The 18991-nt window shown below is 38.3% G+C and overlaps 1 protein-coding gene across 1 annotated transcript in view; it reads right to left on the reverse strand.

The window, feature by feature from the left end:
* The window catches only part of LOC110170133 (regulator of microtubule dynamics protein 2), a 137054-nt gene extending 128696 nt beyond the window's left edge, over nucleotides 1–8358 (reverse strand). The window contains exons 1-2 of the mRNA XM_055162587.1: nucleotides 8184–8358; nucleotides 3443–3897 (exon numbers count right to left, since the gene is read on the reverse strand). Of these exons, the coding sequence (XP_055018562.1) occupies nucleotides 3443–3888 (446 nt within the window). The 5' untranslated portion in view covers nucleotides 3889–3897; nucleotides 8184–8358. The remainder of the gene's footprint in view (nucleotides 1–3442; nucleotides 3898–8183) is intronic.
* Between the last annotated feature and the right edge of the window lie 10633 nt (nucleotides 8359–18991).

An 18991-nucleotide genomic window follows, 5' to 3' on the forward strand; every position in this document is an offset into this window, starting at 1 on the left:
AGTATTTGACCAGAAATTGGTCATAACATCAACAGACGCCAAATCACCCTTTTCAACCCCGACAAAAGGTGGACCAAACCAAATTTCTGGTCAGAATCGCCAACTACCTGGACAAATATTCACTTGGGTGATATCCACAATGACTTGGTGGAAACTCCTGGGCCATTCACAGCAGAAAAGATGAAAACCTCCAAGAGTCTCGATGTGTTGTTGAACTTGTTGGAGTCCACGGTTTGTTAGGATCTTCTACGTTTGCTCTGCGGAATGTTTGAAACCCGTTTAATTCACCGTTAGCGGTTCTTTTCACTCAGAATACGAAAAAGACATTTTCCTTCTTCCGTGCTTCTATTTGTGCATCCGATAATGCAGCAGGAATTTTACCATTATCGGGGATAAATACGCGAGGTTACGCACTGTGTTTGACGCTACCGTGTTTCTTGCCTCCGACCAAAATATTTCCCAGCATGCAACGCGGGCTTTTAATAACAATGATGTCAGCTGAAACTCGCCTATTGGAAACAGTCTTAACATATCATGGAAACTTTTTCACCTTAGGCCTCAGTTTGACAGGAGGTCTGGTGGTCATGTGACAAGCAGCTGCCTCTACAGACCAACATCTTAACACAGGGGTGTCAAACTCATTTTGGTTCGGGGGCCGTATCCAACCTACTTTGATCCCAAAGGGGCCAGATCAGAAAACTCATGTTATATAAACCCCAAAAATAACAATAAGTTCAAATATTTGTGCAGAGAAACACAAATCTATTACAGATGAACTCTTTCTTTTACAAAATATTATAATATTATGAACAACCTGAAACTTTAAGAAAAATGTAATTTCAACATGAAGTTTTAACATGAACTTGTATGTAAACAGGAATAAGTCAATTTTTCTTGTAAAATCCTGCACTCGGCTCCACTTTTCTCATTTTGGAAATTTTTCTGATGAGGGTGTCACGGTCAACAGTCAAAACAATCGTCCTTTAAGAGCGTTTGGAAAGAGACACCACAGAAAATTAACAAGATTTTAATAGAAAATATAATTAAAATATTTTAGTAGAAAATCAGCCGAGGGCCAGATTAAAGGTCTTGGAGGGCCGGATCCAGCCCCCGGGCCTTATGTTTGACACCCCTGTTTTAACACTTACACTGGTTTATTGAACTAAACCACCATTAAACTGGCCGTGTGTTTCTGTGTCATGCAGGGATCACAGTCAGGTCAGGTGACACAACGACACAGCTCATTCTGAATGTCAAAGATGACTTCGGGTTTGTCATTTCACAGATATTCACAATAATCAGCATTTATTTTGCCAGAGCAGAAATGGCATTGTGGTTTGGTGATCCCATGACTCTGGCTGAGACATAGGCACATGTTGTTCAAGTAAAATCACATGGAAGAATGTTAAACTAGTTGGACATTCATTTGTGAGGTTTGTAGAAGTTGGATTATCACGGTTATAGAGCTGCAACACTTCAGCACTTTTCTGAAAGAGGGATGATAATAAAACTCAGGGATGAACTGTTTGTGAATTTGCCTTTTTACTATTGGCTAAATTGTTTGATTAAAATTTGATGGGACCTGCAGCCGAAGTATTTGAGTAAAACACATGATGGAAGCACAGATGTATCGTATAAGCAACTCTTGAGGTCAAAATAAGTCTGCTGTGTACAGTTAAGATTTAATTACGTTATTTTGTTTGTCAGAGAATCCGAAGTGAGTATTCGAGCATGTTTTTAGCGTTCGTTATTGTGACGGCAAGACTCCGCTCTGACCTTGAGTGCTTCCAAACTCATCGCAGTGAATAATTAGGACGCTCGGAATTAGAGGTGCTTCAGATAAAACAAAATAACGTGATTGTGATCGACAAAACGGACCGATTATCTTTCAGCAAAATTCCATTGATGCAAAAACTAGTTCAATTTTGGTCAAACTTCGTATCATCAAAAGCCTATATGAACTGTTCAAATGATAAAATAATTTGCATCACTATATCAAAGTCCACTCGATTTGTATTGGCCATGATCAGTATCGGTTAGTCAAAAATTCATAGGGTCGGTATCGGTGCTTGGCCAAAAAAAATTCAGATTGAAAAGCAAAAGCTGCACTGGTTCCTGTGGCTCAGAGACTTAAAAGTGGCTCTGCTTGTGCACAAGTTTCTCCATGGCTGAGGATAAGTCTGTGCAATTAATCAAATTTAGATCGCGATTTCAATTTGTGTGTCAAACGATCTCTAAACTCATATAATCGAGTTGAAATGATCAAGCCTAAAGTTTATTTTGAGATATTTTTCATATAAATAAGTATGTTTATTTTATTTTTTTAAATATAGAGATTGTTGAACAGCTGGATATTTAGTTTATTTTGAACACATTTATGTTTTTCTATGCCTTATTTCATGTTCAAAGTATATTTTATTCATTTTAAGTTTTGCACATTGCTCAAAGTTCATACGGTATTTGTAGCCTATATTTATTTTCAGTTTGAAAGTTTTGCGTAAATTATCAATAACAAAATGTTTCGTTTAGTTTTTTTGAGAGAGAGAGAAATGCTGAATAAATGCATTGTGTAACTATAACTAATCATAATAATGATTTTTTTCGTAATCGAACAGCAACAGCCGAGCACCAAAGTACATCTGTGACATGTTATTTATTTATTTATTTTAATGAAACAGAGACCGTGCACAATTTTTACATTAACCTTAACAGGAGAGATGCTTTGTACCAGGATGTAGCACCAGTGCGAATTTCCACCTGTCGTCCCTGAGCAGGTTCATTGATTGATTGTTTTTAACTGACCTTGAATATCAACTGTTCTTCCTGGAGACCTGTGTGTACGTTTTGTTAGTGCCACATGAAACATCTCACACTCTGAGGAGCTCAGGAACCGACCTCCTGCTGGTGCCCAGAGTCACAACTAAACACGAGGAGTCAGAGTTTCAGATTCACGTAGCTAAAACCTGGAACAGTCTGAACATGTAACACAGATTCTACTCTGTTTAAATACAGGCTCAAAATGGTTCTGTTTAGCTGCATACGACTGAAAGTTTTTCATTTTTCAATCTGCTCTCTTCTCTCTCATTTAATGTCTCTCTCTTTTTAATTTTATGATGATTATTTATGTTTTGATTTGTTTTTATTGTGATTTTAATGTATTTCTTATTCTGTAAAGCACTTTGAATTACTTTGTGTACAAATTGTACCTTGCCATGCGATAAATGAGGAACAACTTTGGACTGCAGCAACCTGTATAAACAGAATTAGTTCTGTTTTTTAACATACAAAAATCAATGACAGTGCCTTTAAATTCTGTATTTTTAAACTGTTTTCTTCACCAAATCGTGTCTACTAGTATTTAAAAAAGAAAAGAGAGTAAGGATTGTTGTTGTTGTTATCAGGTGAATTGAAACATAGATGTGTGTAGAAGAGTGTCACTTACCCTCCTTCGCTCTCTGCCTCCTCTGAGCTCCTGTCCGCCCTCGCAGCTGCAGCAGGGGCCCGTCTCCTCCTCCCGGCGGCGGTCCTGTGCATCGGGCTCACCCTCCGCGCCTCCGGGCCCCTCAGCTCGTCCCTCACGGCCTCCTGTATCGTCGGAATGGCCGTCTTCAAAGCCTTCATCTCCTCCTTCAGCTCCGACACGCACTGGATCAGAGCCTCCAGCCTGTTCAGAACCTCCACCTGGCCCGTGGGGAGAGCGCCGGGGCCGTCCGTTACTGTGAGCCCATAGACGAGGTCGCTGCAGGGGGTGCGGAGGGCGGGCGTGGGCATGGAGTGGCGTCTTCTGCGGTGGAGGGTGTAGCCCTGGTAGCACGCCACGGCCAAACCGAGGCCTGCCACTCCGGCCAGAGCTCCCAGGATCAGGACTTTGTTATCGGACTGGGCCATTTTACGAGACTGTGGAGAAATAACAGCAAAAAACATTAAGATAATAACCTCTGTTTTTTATAAGTCAGGAAAGCCAGTCTGGTTTAAGCTGTTCTTCAGTTTTCCAGTACAAAAAAAAAACTTATTTTAATGTGAAAATATTATGGCATGGTTGTGTATTGAGAAGGATAATGGACCCTGTTAAAGGATCAGGTTAAACACACACAGATTTTCCTTTTAGACCAGAATACAATAACGCAGACCTGAGCATTGTCCAGCTCCCGGGCCACATACGGGACCCGGTGGTTGACTTTGACCGGCCTGTCTAAGCTTATTTGGGTCAGTCCGTACGAAATCAGCCATTTTCAAGGAATCTCCCTTATGAGCCATCTCAGATTTGGCTGAAAAAAATTCTAAAAAATTTTTAGCTCAATCCCTTGAGTCGTTCCTGAGTTATGGCTCGTTGAAATTTTGGGGCCATGCTCACTTTTTCAGAAGCCTTAATTTATAATCATGTTTGAGAGACCAGAACTTCATAAAAATAGAGCTAGGAAGCTGAAAATTTGTATTATTGTACATTCTTGGTCAGATTTTAAATCTGCTGTCAAATATTGTGTATCTTTATTAAGAGGGGCACTGTGGGCCTCCATAATCTCACATTTGGTTGCCGCTCAATTTATTTAATTTTTTTTCAGTTTTTGAGGTCCAAGACCTATTTACTCCAAGCAGCTTCCTAGCTCTATTTTTTGATGAAGTTATGGTCTCTCAAAAGATTATAAATTAAGGCTTCTTAAAAAATGAGCATGGCCCCAAAATTTTAATGGGCCATAACTCAGAAACAACTCAAGGGATTGAGCTAAAATGTGAGATTCTTTCATTTGGTGATTTTAGAAATTTTTAGAATTTTTTTCAGCCAAATCTGAGATGCTCATAGGAGAGGGAGGCTGATTTCATATGGACTGACCCAATTGGAATTTGAATTACAAAATAAACTTATTTTATAATTTTACTTCATTCCTGGACTAAAGCTGCATTGCTTTTATTTTAAAGCTGTTTTTTTTAATGACATTTCTTGTAACCTCACTTCTTCATTGCTTAGTCATAACAAACTCTTACCGGTCTGACGAGCTCGTCAAAACAATCTTATTTGCTACAATTAATATTATGCAAAACTGAGTTAAGCATTTTGGCCTGGCCGCAATATTTTCTGTTTCTCATGTGGCCCCATGGGAAAAAATGATTGTCCACTTCTGCAGTAACGGCTTCATAAATACTGTATAATATAGTCTGGGCTTCTAAAATAAAAATCTGCAAAAATCTACAAATCAATACTGAAACTAGAATCAAAAACGAGATACTCATTTGTATTTTATCTGATTTGATTTGATTGTGATCAATTTATCTATATATTTAAATAGATAAATCCATCATTTTAGTATTTCCAATAACCTGCCCAGAGACTACAGGTGTAAATAAACATTCATTCTATAATCTTGAACCAGGATCTTTCCCATGACTTTTGTCTTGTTTGATGAATTGTTGCGCACTGCCACTGTACAAACACCCCATACCATTTAAAGTATCAATACTGAAAAATATCGATAAAATGTATTTTGTTACTTTCCAGTCGGACCCAGTACCACATGATGAAAGAAAATATTATCATTTTGTGCTGAAAAATAACTCCTTGTGATATCAAAGTCATATTAATTTGGCTTCTGAGTTTTCTTAATATCAAAAGAACTGCCAACCTTTTTCCTCCAGTGAGCTACGTTTACAAAAAGAAAATGCCAAAGAGCTACTCATTTTAGTGGTACAATGACCAGATTTTAAAACTTCAAAACTGGGACGCACCTGGGTTGGAATGGTTGATATACATAAAATTATGAAAAGAGTGTGCAACATAATCTGAGGGACTTCTGACTCTGCATTTTTTGCTTTATTGTGATTTTTTGTATTTTGGCTAAACAAATGATAATTTATGCTCCTTTTTACTGTTGGCTAGGATCTGATTAGTCAAAAATTTTGACAGTCCTGTCTTAGTCCTGGTTTAGACCTGATGTAATCCTGGTTTAGTCTTAGTTTAGTCCTGATTTAGATCAAATTGGTCAAAAATAGGGACACGTGGGACATGTCTTGTTTCTCGGCTACATATACTTATAAAACATAAACCTTTATCTATTTATTAGTGCACAAAGATAGGCAGTAATTAGTTAGTTTAATTAGTTAATCCAGAAACCCCTTGGCGAGCTACTTGGAAGGTGGTGGAGAGCTCCTGGTAGCTCCCGAGCTACAGGTTGGAGATTCCTGTTGTAGACTGTAGCTTGAGGGTTTAGGCACAATGAAAAGGCCAGTGAGTTGGTGACTGCCACATACAAACAGACAAGCATTGGCACACAAATTAAATTAAACATTTAGAGTGACCAAATAGTCTAACATGCATTTCTGTGGAAAGAGCTGTAGCACTACAGTGAAAGCCAAAAAAAAAACAAAAAAAAAAACATCAAGCACATGTTTACTTGGTCTTGTTATTATGTAAATTTAAGGACAGTTTCAAGGTTTCCACATCTCAAAACGACTCGTCCCTCACCCGTTCAGGGACTGTTGTTACTGCTGATACCAAGACTAATCACTAAAGCGCACTGGTTAAAAGTAAAACAACATTAAGACAAACACAAAATCTATCAAATACAGCGAATATTGCGAGTCACAGATGACAAATATAGTAAATTAATCACGCAGAGCCTAAAACTATCACCTAATGAATATATCGACTTCTTAGGGCCGTTACGATATCCAAATCTCTCAGTACGATACTTTCACGATATGCATCTCACGATACAATATTTATTGCGATATTTTGTGGAGGATAAACAAAACTGTTACTATGCCACTTTTTTACTTTTAAAATGCCAAGACTTTGGTTCTGTTATAATCCAAAGAATTAAGATTAAAAAGTGCGTATAACAGTTATTTCTTCTTGTAGTCTGCACTGACACTGAGCAAAGGATCATGGTCTATGTAGTTCCCTCTTGAGTCGTCCGCAGTGCAGACTTCTTGACACAGCTCCTCCAGGGGACGAGGCTCCCAGGCCAGCCGAGAGACATAGTCCAGCGTGTCTGGGTCTTTCTGCGGGACTGACACCTGAGCATCCGGAACAAGAGCCACCTCAACTGCTCCTCTCGACGTGGAGGAGCAGCGGCTCTACTAGCTCCTCCCGTGTGACTGAGCTTCACCCTATCTTGTTCATTTGAGCTTTAATTGTTGCACTATATCTTTTAATTTTAGATATAATTTTAAATTTTCAGTTTAATTTTTAATTTAGGCAAAGAGACTTGTAATTCGATATATTGTTCTGGCCCACAGTATTATTGTGAGACTTTTGACAATATGATATCACGATATTTCAGTTATTTTTCACTATATGAAAACTGGAACAATATATTTTGGGGCTCAGCATTTATCGTGTGTACAATTTCTTTGCAATAATGGGAAAATTTTTGCCAATTAAATATAATAATAAAGTATTTGAGCTGTATAGGGTAGAATAAATATCTTCTGTGGCAAATTATTGGTTCATTCTGTTATTTATTTGCCTTTTATTGATACTGTTTATTTAAAAATGATTAACTGGGATTATCCTGCTTTGTCAAAGTGGCATGAAGTTGTTCCAGTATTATTATTTAACTTTATATTTCTCTAAAGCCCGTTTTAAATGCGCTAAATAAATAAACTTAAATTGAACATATCGCGCTTCAAACTTTGTTATCGTGACAGTCTTACCTAAAACCACTTCTAATGTCACACATGGTTTTGCCATTCCTCAAATATGACACATGTAAATATTACAAAATAGCCAGTGTTAAATATTTTTAGAAGATATTTTAATCATTGACTGAATTTGGTGAATTTTATAAGGGTTGACAAAGTTTAAACAAACCAAACACTAGTGGCAGATTAACTTGGATAAGAAACATTAAACCTTTAGATCTTGCTTCTTTATTTCTTCATTCAGCTTATATTTAACGATTTATAAAGACTAATCAGCTAGATAATTAGGGTAAACATTGAAAAAGCAGATTATTCTCGTGTCTGGCGTTCACGATGAGCTCAATTTTTATCAAGAGCTAATTTATTTCATGAGGTGGTGTCATGGCTGCAAGAAGAATCAATATTAAGCATAAAAAAAGTAAAATATTTAACAAAATAAACGTCTCCGAACGTTAATGCGACAATCCAGCCCCGTTCGAACAAATTCCGTAGAGATTTAGTGGAAAAATCAGATTCCTCAGTGAGAATGATGCAAACAAACTTACCTCTCAAGGTTATTCGGGTAAACAGCGATCGATTCTTAATTTCCTTAAAAACGCATGTTAATAAAACCGTAATCGTGGGCTGTCGTCGATTAAAAGTTCCAAAAGTGTTTGTTAAAACGCGATAAGGAGGAAGAGCAGCGCAGACACACGTTTGTTTACACTTTTCCACTTGACAGCTACGCGGTGCTGCAATTTAAAGGTCCGGGTGGGAACTGTTGTCGTAAGAATAGTTCCGCCCTAAACGTATGCGAGAGCGCGCGGATTAATTAAATAAAAAAAATATATATAATAATAATAATAATAATAATAATAATAATAATAATAATAATAATAATAATAATAATAATATAATAATAAGCGAAATTATACTTCATAGCACATAACAAAAATTGCATTGTGTCTGCTTATCATATCCTAGTATTGGATTCTAAATTACTTTTTTTTTTTTTTTCTAATAGTGGCATTTCACTGGGTCACACCAGATTGATAAGTATATCAAGCTGAATTGAGCTGTACATATTATGTCATTGTTATTTGGAACGTCTCTCCCTGAAAGCGTTGAGAAAAAGAAAAAGGAGGGCCTTGCTAGTGAATGACTCCAGCTAATTGAGCAAACTGTGTTCACCTGTATGAAGTTTGTGTAATTTCAATGCGTAGCTATAAAACTGTTCATAACATGTCTGCTCCGTGCACACAGGACACCATGCATCTTTTTCTCATCTCTCACTGTTTTCATTTGCCAATAACTGCATAAAGTTGTCCTCTTAGTGCAGGTAACAAATGCAAATGGTCAAATTTTTCTATAGCTTTTCCACCTTCAAGGCACTCAAAGCGCTTTACAACAAGGAACCACTCACCCATTCACACACATTCACACAACAGTGTGCCAAGACACTGTTTGCAAGGTGGGTTAAGTGTCTTGCCCAAGGACACAATGACAGCATTCATCTGTGGGAGCTGGAATCACACCAGCCAACCTGTGGGTCAGTGGATCTGACCACTCAACCTGTGATGTTTATGTCGAGAGCTGGATTCAAACCGCCAACCTTCAGATCAGTGGGCAAATGCTCTACCAACTGAGCTACTGCCGCCCAAATACAGAAGTTTCACAGTTAACCTGCTTAACCACGGGTTTGGTGAACAGTTTGATCAATAATCACTGCCGCACTCCTCATGCCTAACCTGGGACATCCATTTAGATTCAGTGGAGACATTGAAAGTACCACAGTGAGTACAGGCGCCCCCTGCAGGCGACTCTGTGGGGGGTTATGTGGGTGTACGGACTTTATGTGTTACTCAAGGATCCTAATAAATATATTCTTGTAATTCATCTGTAAAACTACATTTCACTCCATGTACATGCACGTGTCTGTCACTTAGACTTGGCTGTGGTTTTATAAAGATATTTTTTTATATTTTTTCAAATTCATCCCCAATGTAAATGTATTATTATGGGCCTCTGTGCTGTACTGCACATATCGTACACCACGGTGCAGAGGGACATAAACTTACATCAAGAGAAATTCTTAAACCATGACAGCCCTACACAGAAACCCTGTGTTTGGGCCGATCACTGCTCAGGTTGAATTTAAACCGTACATCTGGAGCACCTCAAGATTCTTCAGTTTGAAGAAACAGCATGGATGAGCTGCGAAACGTTTTCGAGCAAAACACTTTTGTCCAGTTGATAGAATAAAATTTCTCCTTTGCCATGAATCCTACCTAGACGAGTGAGGAATTACAGGAACATTGTGTGTTTTTATTGTTTGAAAAAAATGTCTATGTGGCATTTAAAGCTAAAACTAGTGATGGATTGGATTACTTTGATCTAATTCCACCTAACAAGGTCACCTATTTTCTTATTTACAGCAGCTATTTATGTTGCTCTTTCCATATTATTTTATCTCATCATTATTATTGTTGTTGTTAGGTACGGTGTCGCTCTGCACACGAGTATTGTCTTACACTAACAATACTTCATCGATGCTGAGACACCTGCGTGACAATGGTTAAATTTGTCCACTAGAGGTCAGTGTTTCTCCGAGAATCCGTGTATCATTCGTTCATTCGTTTTTCAATATAAAACCAAAAATAAGAAAATGAAAAAAGAACAGTTTTCTTCGTTTTTTCAGTTTTCGATTTTGTGTTTAAATGAAGAATGGAAAAAACGGATAACGGCCGTTTCCCATTTACGTGACTTGCGTGACTGCGATGCCGGACTTTTGCATCGCGTGCGGACTGAACCAGGACTGATCCAGGTCCGAGACCAGACCAGGACCAGAGCGGGACTGAGACCGGGTGCGGTGCAAAAGTCCGGCATCGCAGTCACGGAAGTCACGTAAATGGGAAACGGCCGTTATCCGTTTTTTCCATTCTTCATTTAAACATAAAATCGAAAACTGAAAAAACGAATCGTTATCCGTTTTTTCATTTTGCTTTTGGAGACAAATAGTGAAGAAAACTGCTGTTTTTTCGTTTTCTTATTTTTGGTTTTATATTGAAAAACGAATGAACGAATGATACACGGATTTCCGAGGCCTCAGACACGTCGAACCATTTGAGACAATATTGCGACTGAGATGTCAATGCTTCACGAGGCTCCATTCACCCATCACCAGCTAAAAGTATGACTTTGCATTTTCTTTAATAATAGCAAGTAAACGCAGAGCAGTGGGCGGGGACATGGGGTAAACGGGAGCTCAGTCAAGCCTCGAATGAAGGACAGAACTCTAAGATGATGTAACCATTATCACTGTTCAACTTTGAATAATGATGAAGAAACACACCATAACAGTTCAAAATGTTTAAAATTCTTTTTTTTTTTTTTTTTACAATATTTGCAACTAATTTCAAGTAACTACATTGGCTATGTCCACTGAAAAAAATAAAACTAGGCCCCTTTATGTTAAAGGTGTACAGTACTGTGTAATTTTCCACCATTTTCTTATCTCAATTAAGTTTTTTTTTTTTTTTTTTTATTATTATTTCTCAAAACTACTGTAAAAACAACCATTATTACCATTATAAAAACAAGTACACGTCCCATTATCAAACCAACCCTGAACTTTCCAGACCTCTGTGTCCTTCAGTTTGTTGTAGATCTGTCACGTTAAGAAGGACGCGCCTCCACCAGAAAAGTTACACAATGCACCTTTAAATATACATTCTTCAAGTAGTAAAAATCAGAACCTATTGTTTAATTTGTTCGCACGTGTTTATTTTTGGGCTGTGTAGCGTTCAGAGGTCACTGGAGTTCTTTTACATAACTCACACTGCTACGTGCGTTTTCTTTCCTGCTCCTTGAACGCACCATTGTTCTGAGCCTCCATTCTGCCCTCACAAAAAAAAAAAAAACATGAACATGAGTCAGGGAGAAATAATAATAATAAAAATAATAATGCACGTGAAGTGGAAATTAGAAAGATGTTTTGATTTGCTGTGTGTTTGCATCCAGCCGTGGCCTCGCAGCTCCCACTGGGTCAAAAGCAGCAGATAAGAACGATCAGCCGACTTCAAAAACAGTCCAGGGCCAACGGGAGGGCGGGTGAAGTCTGTCACACTTTACAGCAATGTTACAGCAGGACGCAGGAGTGAAATAAAGCATCACTATCAGAGGCAAACGCCAGAAAGAACTCGTTTTCCCATGAGAATGATGGGGCGCAACAGTCCCATCCACATCAATGCCAAGTCCCAGAAGTCACTGTCCCATTCATTTTTCCCATAGACTTAAAGGTGCACTGTGTACCGTATTATATATATATATGGGTCCGGTCAAGTGGTAACGGAGGGAAACAGGGGCAGATTTTTGACATTCAAATGTCTCTTATTCAGAAACTAGAGGGACTATTGAAATAAGTAAAGTATCAGAATGTAGGAAAGAGTTACACTCCAACAGGGTCAAGTTAAACCTGTGAGATTCTTTCAAGTTGTTGACAAAAAATTTTAAAAACTCATGTTCGGTAACGGAGGGAATGAAATATGCAGCACTTTTTGGCCAATAAATCCAAACAGTGATAACTCTTGGTTCTCACTTACATATCCTTAACAAACTGGTTTGAATATTTGCTTCATATAGTTTTCTACCATATGGTACAAGATTAGGTTGAAAAACCTCTGACTTTTTGAGTAATGAGATTTTTTATTAAGAAAGGTCATGGTAACGGAGGGAAAAGTAACGGAGGGAAAATTGTGCAAACAAGTAGAAGGTGCAGGATTTTACATCATTTGTCACTTTTTTTCTTCTGAAAACTTTAATATTACTTCAAAATGAAAGGAAACTATTTCTATAAAATATGTCAGTCCTTCCAAGCAAATTTTTATCATTTTAAGTACTTTTTTTTTTTTTAAATCATGTACCTTCATCAACAGTTCAAAGATGGAATAACACAAGATATGATGAAATACATCCATTTATTTACATGATTTTTGGGGTCTTTGAAATTTGGGAAATAATTTTTGTTCCATGTTTCATACATGGTCTGTTTAAAACGTATGTAACTTTAGAACCAAAAATGGTACAGAAAAAAGGTAAACAGTTTCATAAACTAGAGTACATATGTATCTGTTCAATACATTTTTATATCAGATGCATTAACTTGAATTTTTGGTCTTGCTGTTTACTTCTGCTTGACCAGGCCCTTATATAAGTCGCACTGGATTATAAGTTGCACTTTTTTGGGGTAATTTATTTTATAAAATCAAAGACCAGGAACCAAGATTATATTTTGAAAGGAAAGTTCTAGTAATAACAATAGAAGAGAGAACAACAGACTGTTAATGTCACATATGAACAGTTCTTTAGATAAACTATAACATAAACAACAGAACAGAACAAGTTTAACAAACTCTCCATCTCACTCCAAATCACTAAATCCATTCAATTCTTCATCCTCGGTGTCACTTCTGAGCAACTCCACAACCTCCGGAGGTAAAAGGAGCATCGCTTCCTCTTCTGCGTCGCTGTCGTCAGACTCAGCATCAGTTCCAGTTAGAATTATTCTGGTCTTTCTGAATCCCGACAGGATGGTTTCGGTGTAAAATGTTTGAGTAACTTATTGGGTTATAAAGTTTCTGAAATAGAAATAGATTTTAAATAAAGGGAGAAAGGGAGGTATTTTATTTTGTTTATTTTTTATTCAATTGAATTTTTTATCTCATTATTTTTAAATTTAATTACATTTTTTATTAAATTTATTTTTTGTAATTTAATTTAATTTAATTTTCCTGAGTAAAATAAACTTTACGAAATGTATTAATCTACAAAAAAATGTTGTTACCCCTCTTTTTATGTTACACTATTCATTTATTGTTTTAAAAAGTACTGCCCAATTTTTTATTTATCACCAAAATAAAAACATTAACTCGTCATTCTCCTGTATTACACACTGTACTAATGTAGAACAGAGCAAAGGACACTCAGCTTTTGTAACTCACAAATCCAGCAATAACATGTTTCATCCTGTTCGTATGAATCAAAGCTCTTTTTTTTTTTTAAGTTCCTTTCTTCACAGAGCGGCGCAGTATCTCTGATTGTGTTTTGTTTTTGCTTTTGAGGAAAGCCCGGCGCCCTCTGCTCCACGACCCGGATGTGGTGAGGTTTGTGTGAAGAGGGGGAAGTCCCGACATGAAAACAGCGACTCGTCTGTGGTTCTGTGGTTTTACCCACATCTCCGGTGTGAAAGTCTGCTCAGACTCTACCTCACACATCCAGCAGGGGGCGATAAAAGCCAACACTTCTTCAACAACTATTCAGTGACTGTTTGACCTTTGAGGCTTTTAAAAACATCCGAATAAAAGAGGTTCCAACTAAGCATGTAGGGTGAATTAATAAAACTGAATGAACTTAGAGCCTAATTCTGAATGGTTACATAGAAAATTACAGCTTTTTATTTATTTATTATTATTTTTTTTTAATACTTTTTATTTATTCAGTTTTTCAAGTTTAGAGAAACAAACAAATAAATACAAAAACATAAAAACAAAAACCTGGGACACTGTTCTGTTGTTATAAGGATACAGTCTCAAGTCTCTTTTTGTTTATATCTCAACCATTTTGTCCAGTTTGTTTAATGAAGAAATGTACTTTGAGACGTAGAAAAAAGGTCAGTCGTTCCATGGAGAATATTTCTTCTATAATGTCGAGCCACTGGTTCACTGTCGGTGGATCCTTTTTAAGACAGTTTCTTGTTATTGCTTTTTTGATGCTAAAGTCAGAATCTTAAAAAGGTATCTGTCCGCTTTTTCGATCACCTCTCCAGCAAAAAAAATATCTTTGGGTCCTTGGGGACGATATAAGTCAAGATCGTATCTGTTTTTTCAAAAACATTATCCCAGGATGATTTTAATTTTGTACATGTCCAAAAAATATGAGAGTGATCGGCGTTTGACTGGCCACACTGTCTCCAACATTGAGAATCCAACCCTTGTGCTCTGGCAGTAATTTGAGGCGTAATAAAAAATCGTATAAGACACTTCCACCTGAATTCCCTCCACCTTTTGGAGCTAGTTGTTGTTTGTTGTGTGCTGCACATCAAAAGCCAATCACCCTCTGATAAAACAATATGCTGCTCTTCCTCCCATTTAGATTTAACATAAAATGTATTTTACTGTATGTACTTTTGTATTTGCAATCCTTTATAAAGTTTAGAGATAGATTTGTTGGGCAAACATTTATAAGCATCTGTAAATACTTTTAGAAAAGCAATATTACTGTTATAAAGCTTTGTATTTATTTATTGAACATCAGTGATGAGCATCAGAGCAGTAATTTACAGAGCATCTCCTGGGGAACACAGGTACAACTGTTTTGTTTCTTCCAGCATTTTTTGAGCCCTCAGTGTGAGGGTCTTGGTTGAGTTGGAAAAACTGAGCTGTATTATTTTATTGTTATGCATGTTAAGATGTGTTTTGAACTGAAGCCAAACAAAAGTTTTGCTGTGATTTTTTCAAAGACCTGATGCAGATTTAAATGACATTATTGTACAATAGATCATGTTTTTACTTTTTTGTGGTTTACCTAAACATAAACGAATCATTAACGACTAACAGCTAACGACATTTGTTGCCATTAAATAGTTCGGACAGAGGTTACTGCCGATACACTGCAGTTTTTCCGTGTCACTGAAGTGAAGCACATCTCCACTCACCACTCTTGGCTACGTCTTCACATCCACACGTTCCTTTCAATGGACAAAACACCACGGCCAAAAACCTCGTCCTTCTCCTTCTCAATCTCCTCCTTAAAACAAAGTAAGGCTACGTTCAGACTGCAGGGCTTAACGCTCAATTCAGATTTTTTTGTGAAATCCGATGTTTTTACGAGGTCGTTCACATTTCCAATTAAATGTGACTTGTATGTGACTCCAGTGTGAACATTAAACGGCCCAAAAGTGTCCCACATGTGACACTGGAGACACGACGACGTCAACCGCAGCGAGCGTCTCTGTGTTTACAGAAGTTGTCCAAACATGGACGCAGCATCGAGCACCTGGAGATTTTAAAGTTCCTCTCGTACCGGAGCCAGACCATGAACAACTTACTTGTTTTAAGGAGGAGATTGAGAAGAAGGAAGGTTTTTGGCCATTGCGTTTTGTGGGGCCGCGGCAGCGACGTCCGTTGAAAGGAACGTGTGGATGTGGAGACGGAGCCAAGAGTGGTGAGTGGAGATGTGCTTCGCTTCCAGTGACATGGAGTTCATTAACAATTTTCTCCTACTTCAGCGCAGAATAGTGACGTTTGTTCTTGTTGATAAGTGTAGGTGGATGAATGCACTTTGGTCGTTCACACTGAAGTCGCATGTCAAAAGATCAGATATGTATCAGTTTCAGGAGCACATATTCAAGTGTCCTGGGTCACATTTGAAAAAATCTGATCTGTGTCGTTCAGACTGTCATTAAAAGATCAGATACAGGAACATAGGGGCCAAAAAAATCAGATTTGGGTCACTTCAGGCTGCAGTCTGAACACAGCTTAAGTTGTTCATGTTCTGGCTCCGGTACGAGAGGAATTTTAAAATCTCCAGGTGCTCGATGCTGCGTCCATGTTTGGACAACTTCCGTAAACACAGAGACGCTCGCTGCGGTTGACATCGTCGTGTCTCCAGTGTCACATGTGGGACACTTTTGGGCCGTTTACTGTTCACACTGGAGTCACATACACGTCACATTTAATTGGAAATGTAAACGACCTCGCAAAAACATCGGATTTCGCTAAAAAATCCGACTTGAGCATTAAGCCCTGCAGTCTGAACGTAGCCTTAGTCTCACCGGAGTATAAGTTGCAGGACCACCTAAACCATGAAAAAAAGTGTGATTTATAATCCGAAAAATACAGTATTCTTCCACTGCGTGCACAGACTTCTTAAAGATTTTTTTTGACGACCATTCATGATAGAAACCTAAGAGTTGGCTCGAGTAGGATCTGAACCGACTACCTCCCAGTTACAGGGCAACGCCTCCTCTTGCACCTGAGTCCACCACTTCTGCTTTTGAATGACACACAGATGTTGCATTTTGGTTCAAAGCAGCTCTGAGCCTGGCAACCCTCATGTTTAATTTCACCAGGGCTCATAAAACCTAAAACATACTCCAACCAGAAATATCCAACTTCTATTCTCAGGCCACAGCTGCACTTCAGAGTGGGCATGAACCTTTGTTTAAAACCACAGCTACATGTGAGAACTTTGAGAAATCGTTGGTAAAAATATATATATATATATTATTCTGTACTAACACAATGCGATAAAAATGTACCTTTATGAAACAGATTATAGTAAATATGAGTATTATGTGAAACTGAGCATATAATCATGTTGTTATGACAGTGTTCCCTCCTCGTCATCAGCTTAGGTTCATACACAACTGTAATTCGATTGATTCATGCTTGTTGAACAACACTGGGGCTCCACAGGGGGCTGAACTGTCACCAGTCCTGTTTACCCCGTACACTTTGGAGTTTAGATACAACTTAGAGCTCAGTGTCACATGTGGAAGTCTCTGATGACACAGCCATTCTGGGGTGGATCAGGAACGGTGACAAAGGCGAGTAAAGGAGTTCATTTAGGACGTTGTGGTGTGGTTGAGCTGAACACTGCAAAGACCAAAAAGATGGTGGTGAACTTTAGGAGAAGCAGGCCACAGCTGAAACCTGTGACCACTGAGAGGGACACTGTGGAGGTTATAAAGAGTTATAAGTATTTGGGCTTAATCTCGACCACAGACTGGGCTGGTCAGAGAATACAGAGCTGCTCTAATGCAGGGGTCACCAAACTTTTTTCTCTGGGGGCCACATTATGGCTCCTGACTGTGATGGGGGTTGGGGTTGGGTCGGCCGTATAACAGAATCGTATGACCCTGAAGACGTAGATTATATTCTTTGAAAACTGCCAAACTTTCTTTACATATCAGACAAACTGCACGGTCCTTACACTGAACAAAAAAATAATTGATCGTCCACTGTTCTTTGAAACCTGGGCACTCTGTCAAGATTTTGTACTTCAACACGAGTCATTTTTCTGTCCTTAACTGCACTACAGAAGTCTGCACATGCATGACTGTCACTGTTTGATCTCGAGTTTGTCAGGTGACGAAAATTCGGCGGCAAATTTGGTGGCAATTGTAAATACATCATATGATAATCCATCCATTTTCTTCCACTTAGTCGGGGCCGGGTCAGGGGGGCAGCAGTCTAAGCAGAGACTCCCAGACTTATTTCATATAATAATTTTAATATAAATATAAATACTTCATATAAATATCATTTTTTAACTGAAAAAAACAACAACAACAAAATACAAGACGCAGACGTGTTATTATTTGCCAAAAAGTAATTTAATAAAATTAGTTGGCCCGTGGGCCTTAGCTTGATGACCCCTGCTATACAAAAAGGGACAGAACAGGCTGTATTTTCTCAGAAGGCTGAAGTCTTTTAACATCTGCCAGAAGTTCGTGCTGACGTTCTACCACACAGTTGTCTCCAGTGTCTTCTTCAACTCTGTGGTCTGCTGGGGCTGAACGTTCAAGAAGAAGGACGCCGTTTGCTTTGTGAGGAAGGCAGGATCTGTAGTGGGAGCAGAGCTTGACTCACTCACATCTGTGGCTGAGAAGACGGCCCCAAACAAGCTCCTGTCCCTCCTGGAGAACCCCCAGCACCCCCTGCACGGCACCATCACCGTACAGAGGAGGACCTTTAGGGACAAGCCACTGTCCTCGACTTGCTCCACAGATGCACTCGGAAACGATTTTCCTTCAGGGTAATAAAGTATCTGTCTGTCTATTTATCTTATCAGTGAAAAATGTGTTCTCTATCAGAGGAGGCGACACCTGCATGAACGGCTCTTTGTTGTTATGTTTACATGACAATTTTCCAAAGCGCTAGTCAATGCACCTTCATTGAGTGTGTATACATGCACATCAGTATCCCGGTTATGTCAGTATTCAGGATACTGTTCAAATGGATGATCAAATGGAGTATCCCGGTTTCGTGACATAATCTTACAAATGCACAAGTGCAAAAATTAACTTAATCTAAATTAATAAACCAGGAAAAATACAAACCATGAGCTCCTTTAGCGTCGGAAGCTCAGGAGGTTTAACCAGCGGCGAGGAGCTGTGAGATCTCCCACAATCCACTGCACACATCAAACCCAACAGATTCTTCATTAAAATCTTCTGCATAAATAAACTCAACTTTACAACATATAAACCATAAACACTGTAGAGCCACATCAGCCCGTTTGATCAGATAATTAAGCTTTGATCACATTTGTTTATGTTTTACAGAAATGAAACTTAAGACATGCTCATTTGCAT

The sequence above is a fragment of the Boleophthalmus pectinirostris genome, unplaced genomic scaffold, assembly GCF_026225935.1.
Source record: "Boleophthalmus pectinirostris isolate CB_2022bp ecotype Guang Dong unplaced genomic scaffold, ASM2622593v1 HiC_scaffold_5, whole genome shotgun sequence".
Taxonomy (NCBI): Eukaryota; Metazoa; Chordata; class Actinopteri; order Gobiiformes; family Gobiidae; genus Boleophthalmus; species Boleophthalmus pectinirostris.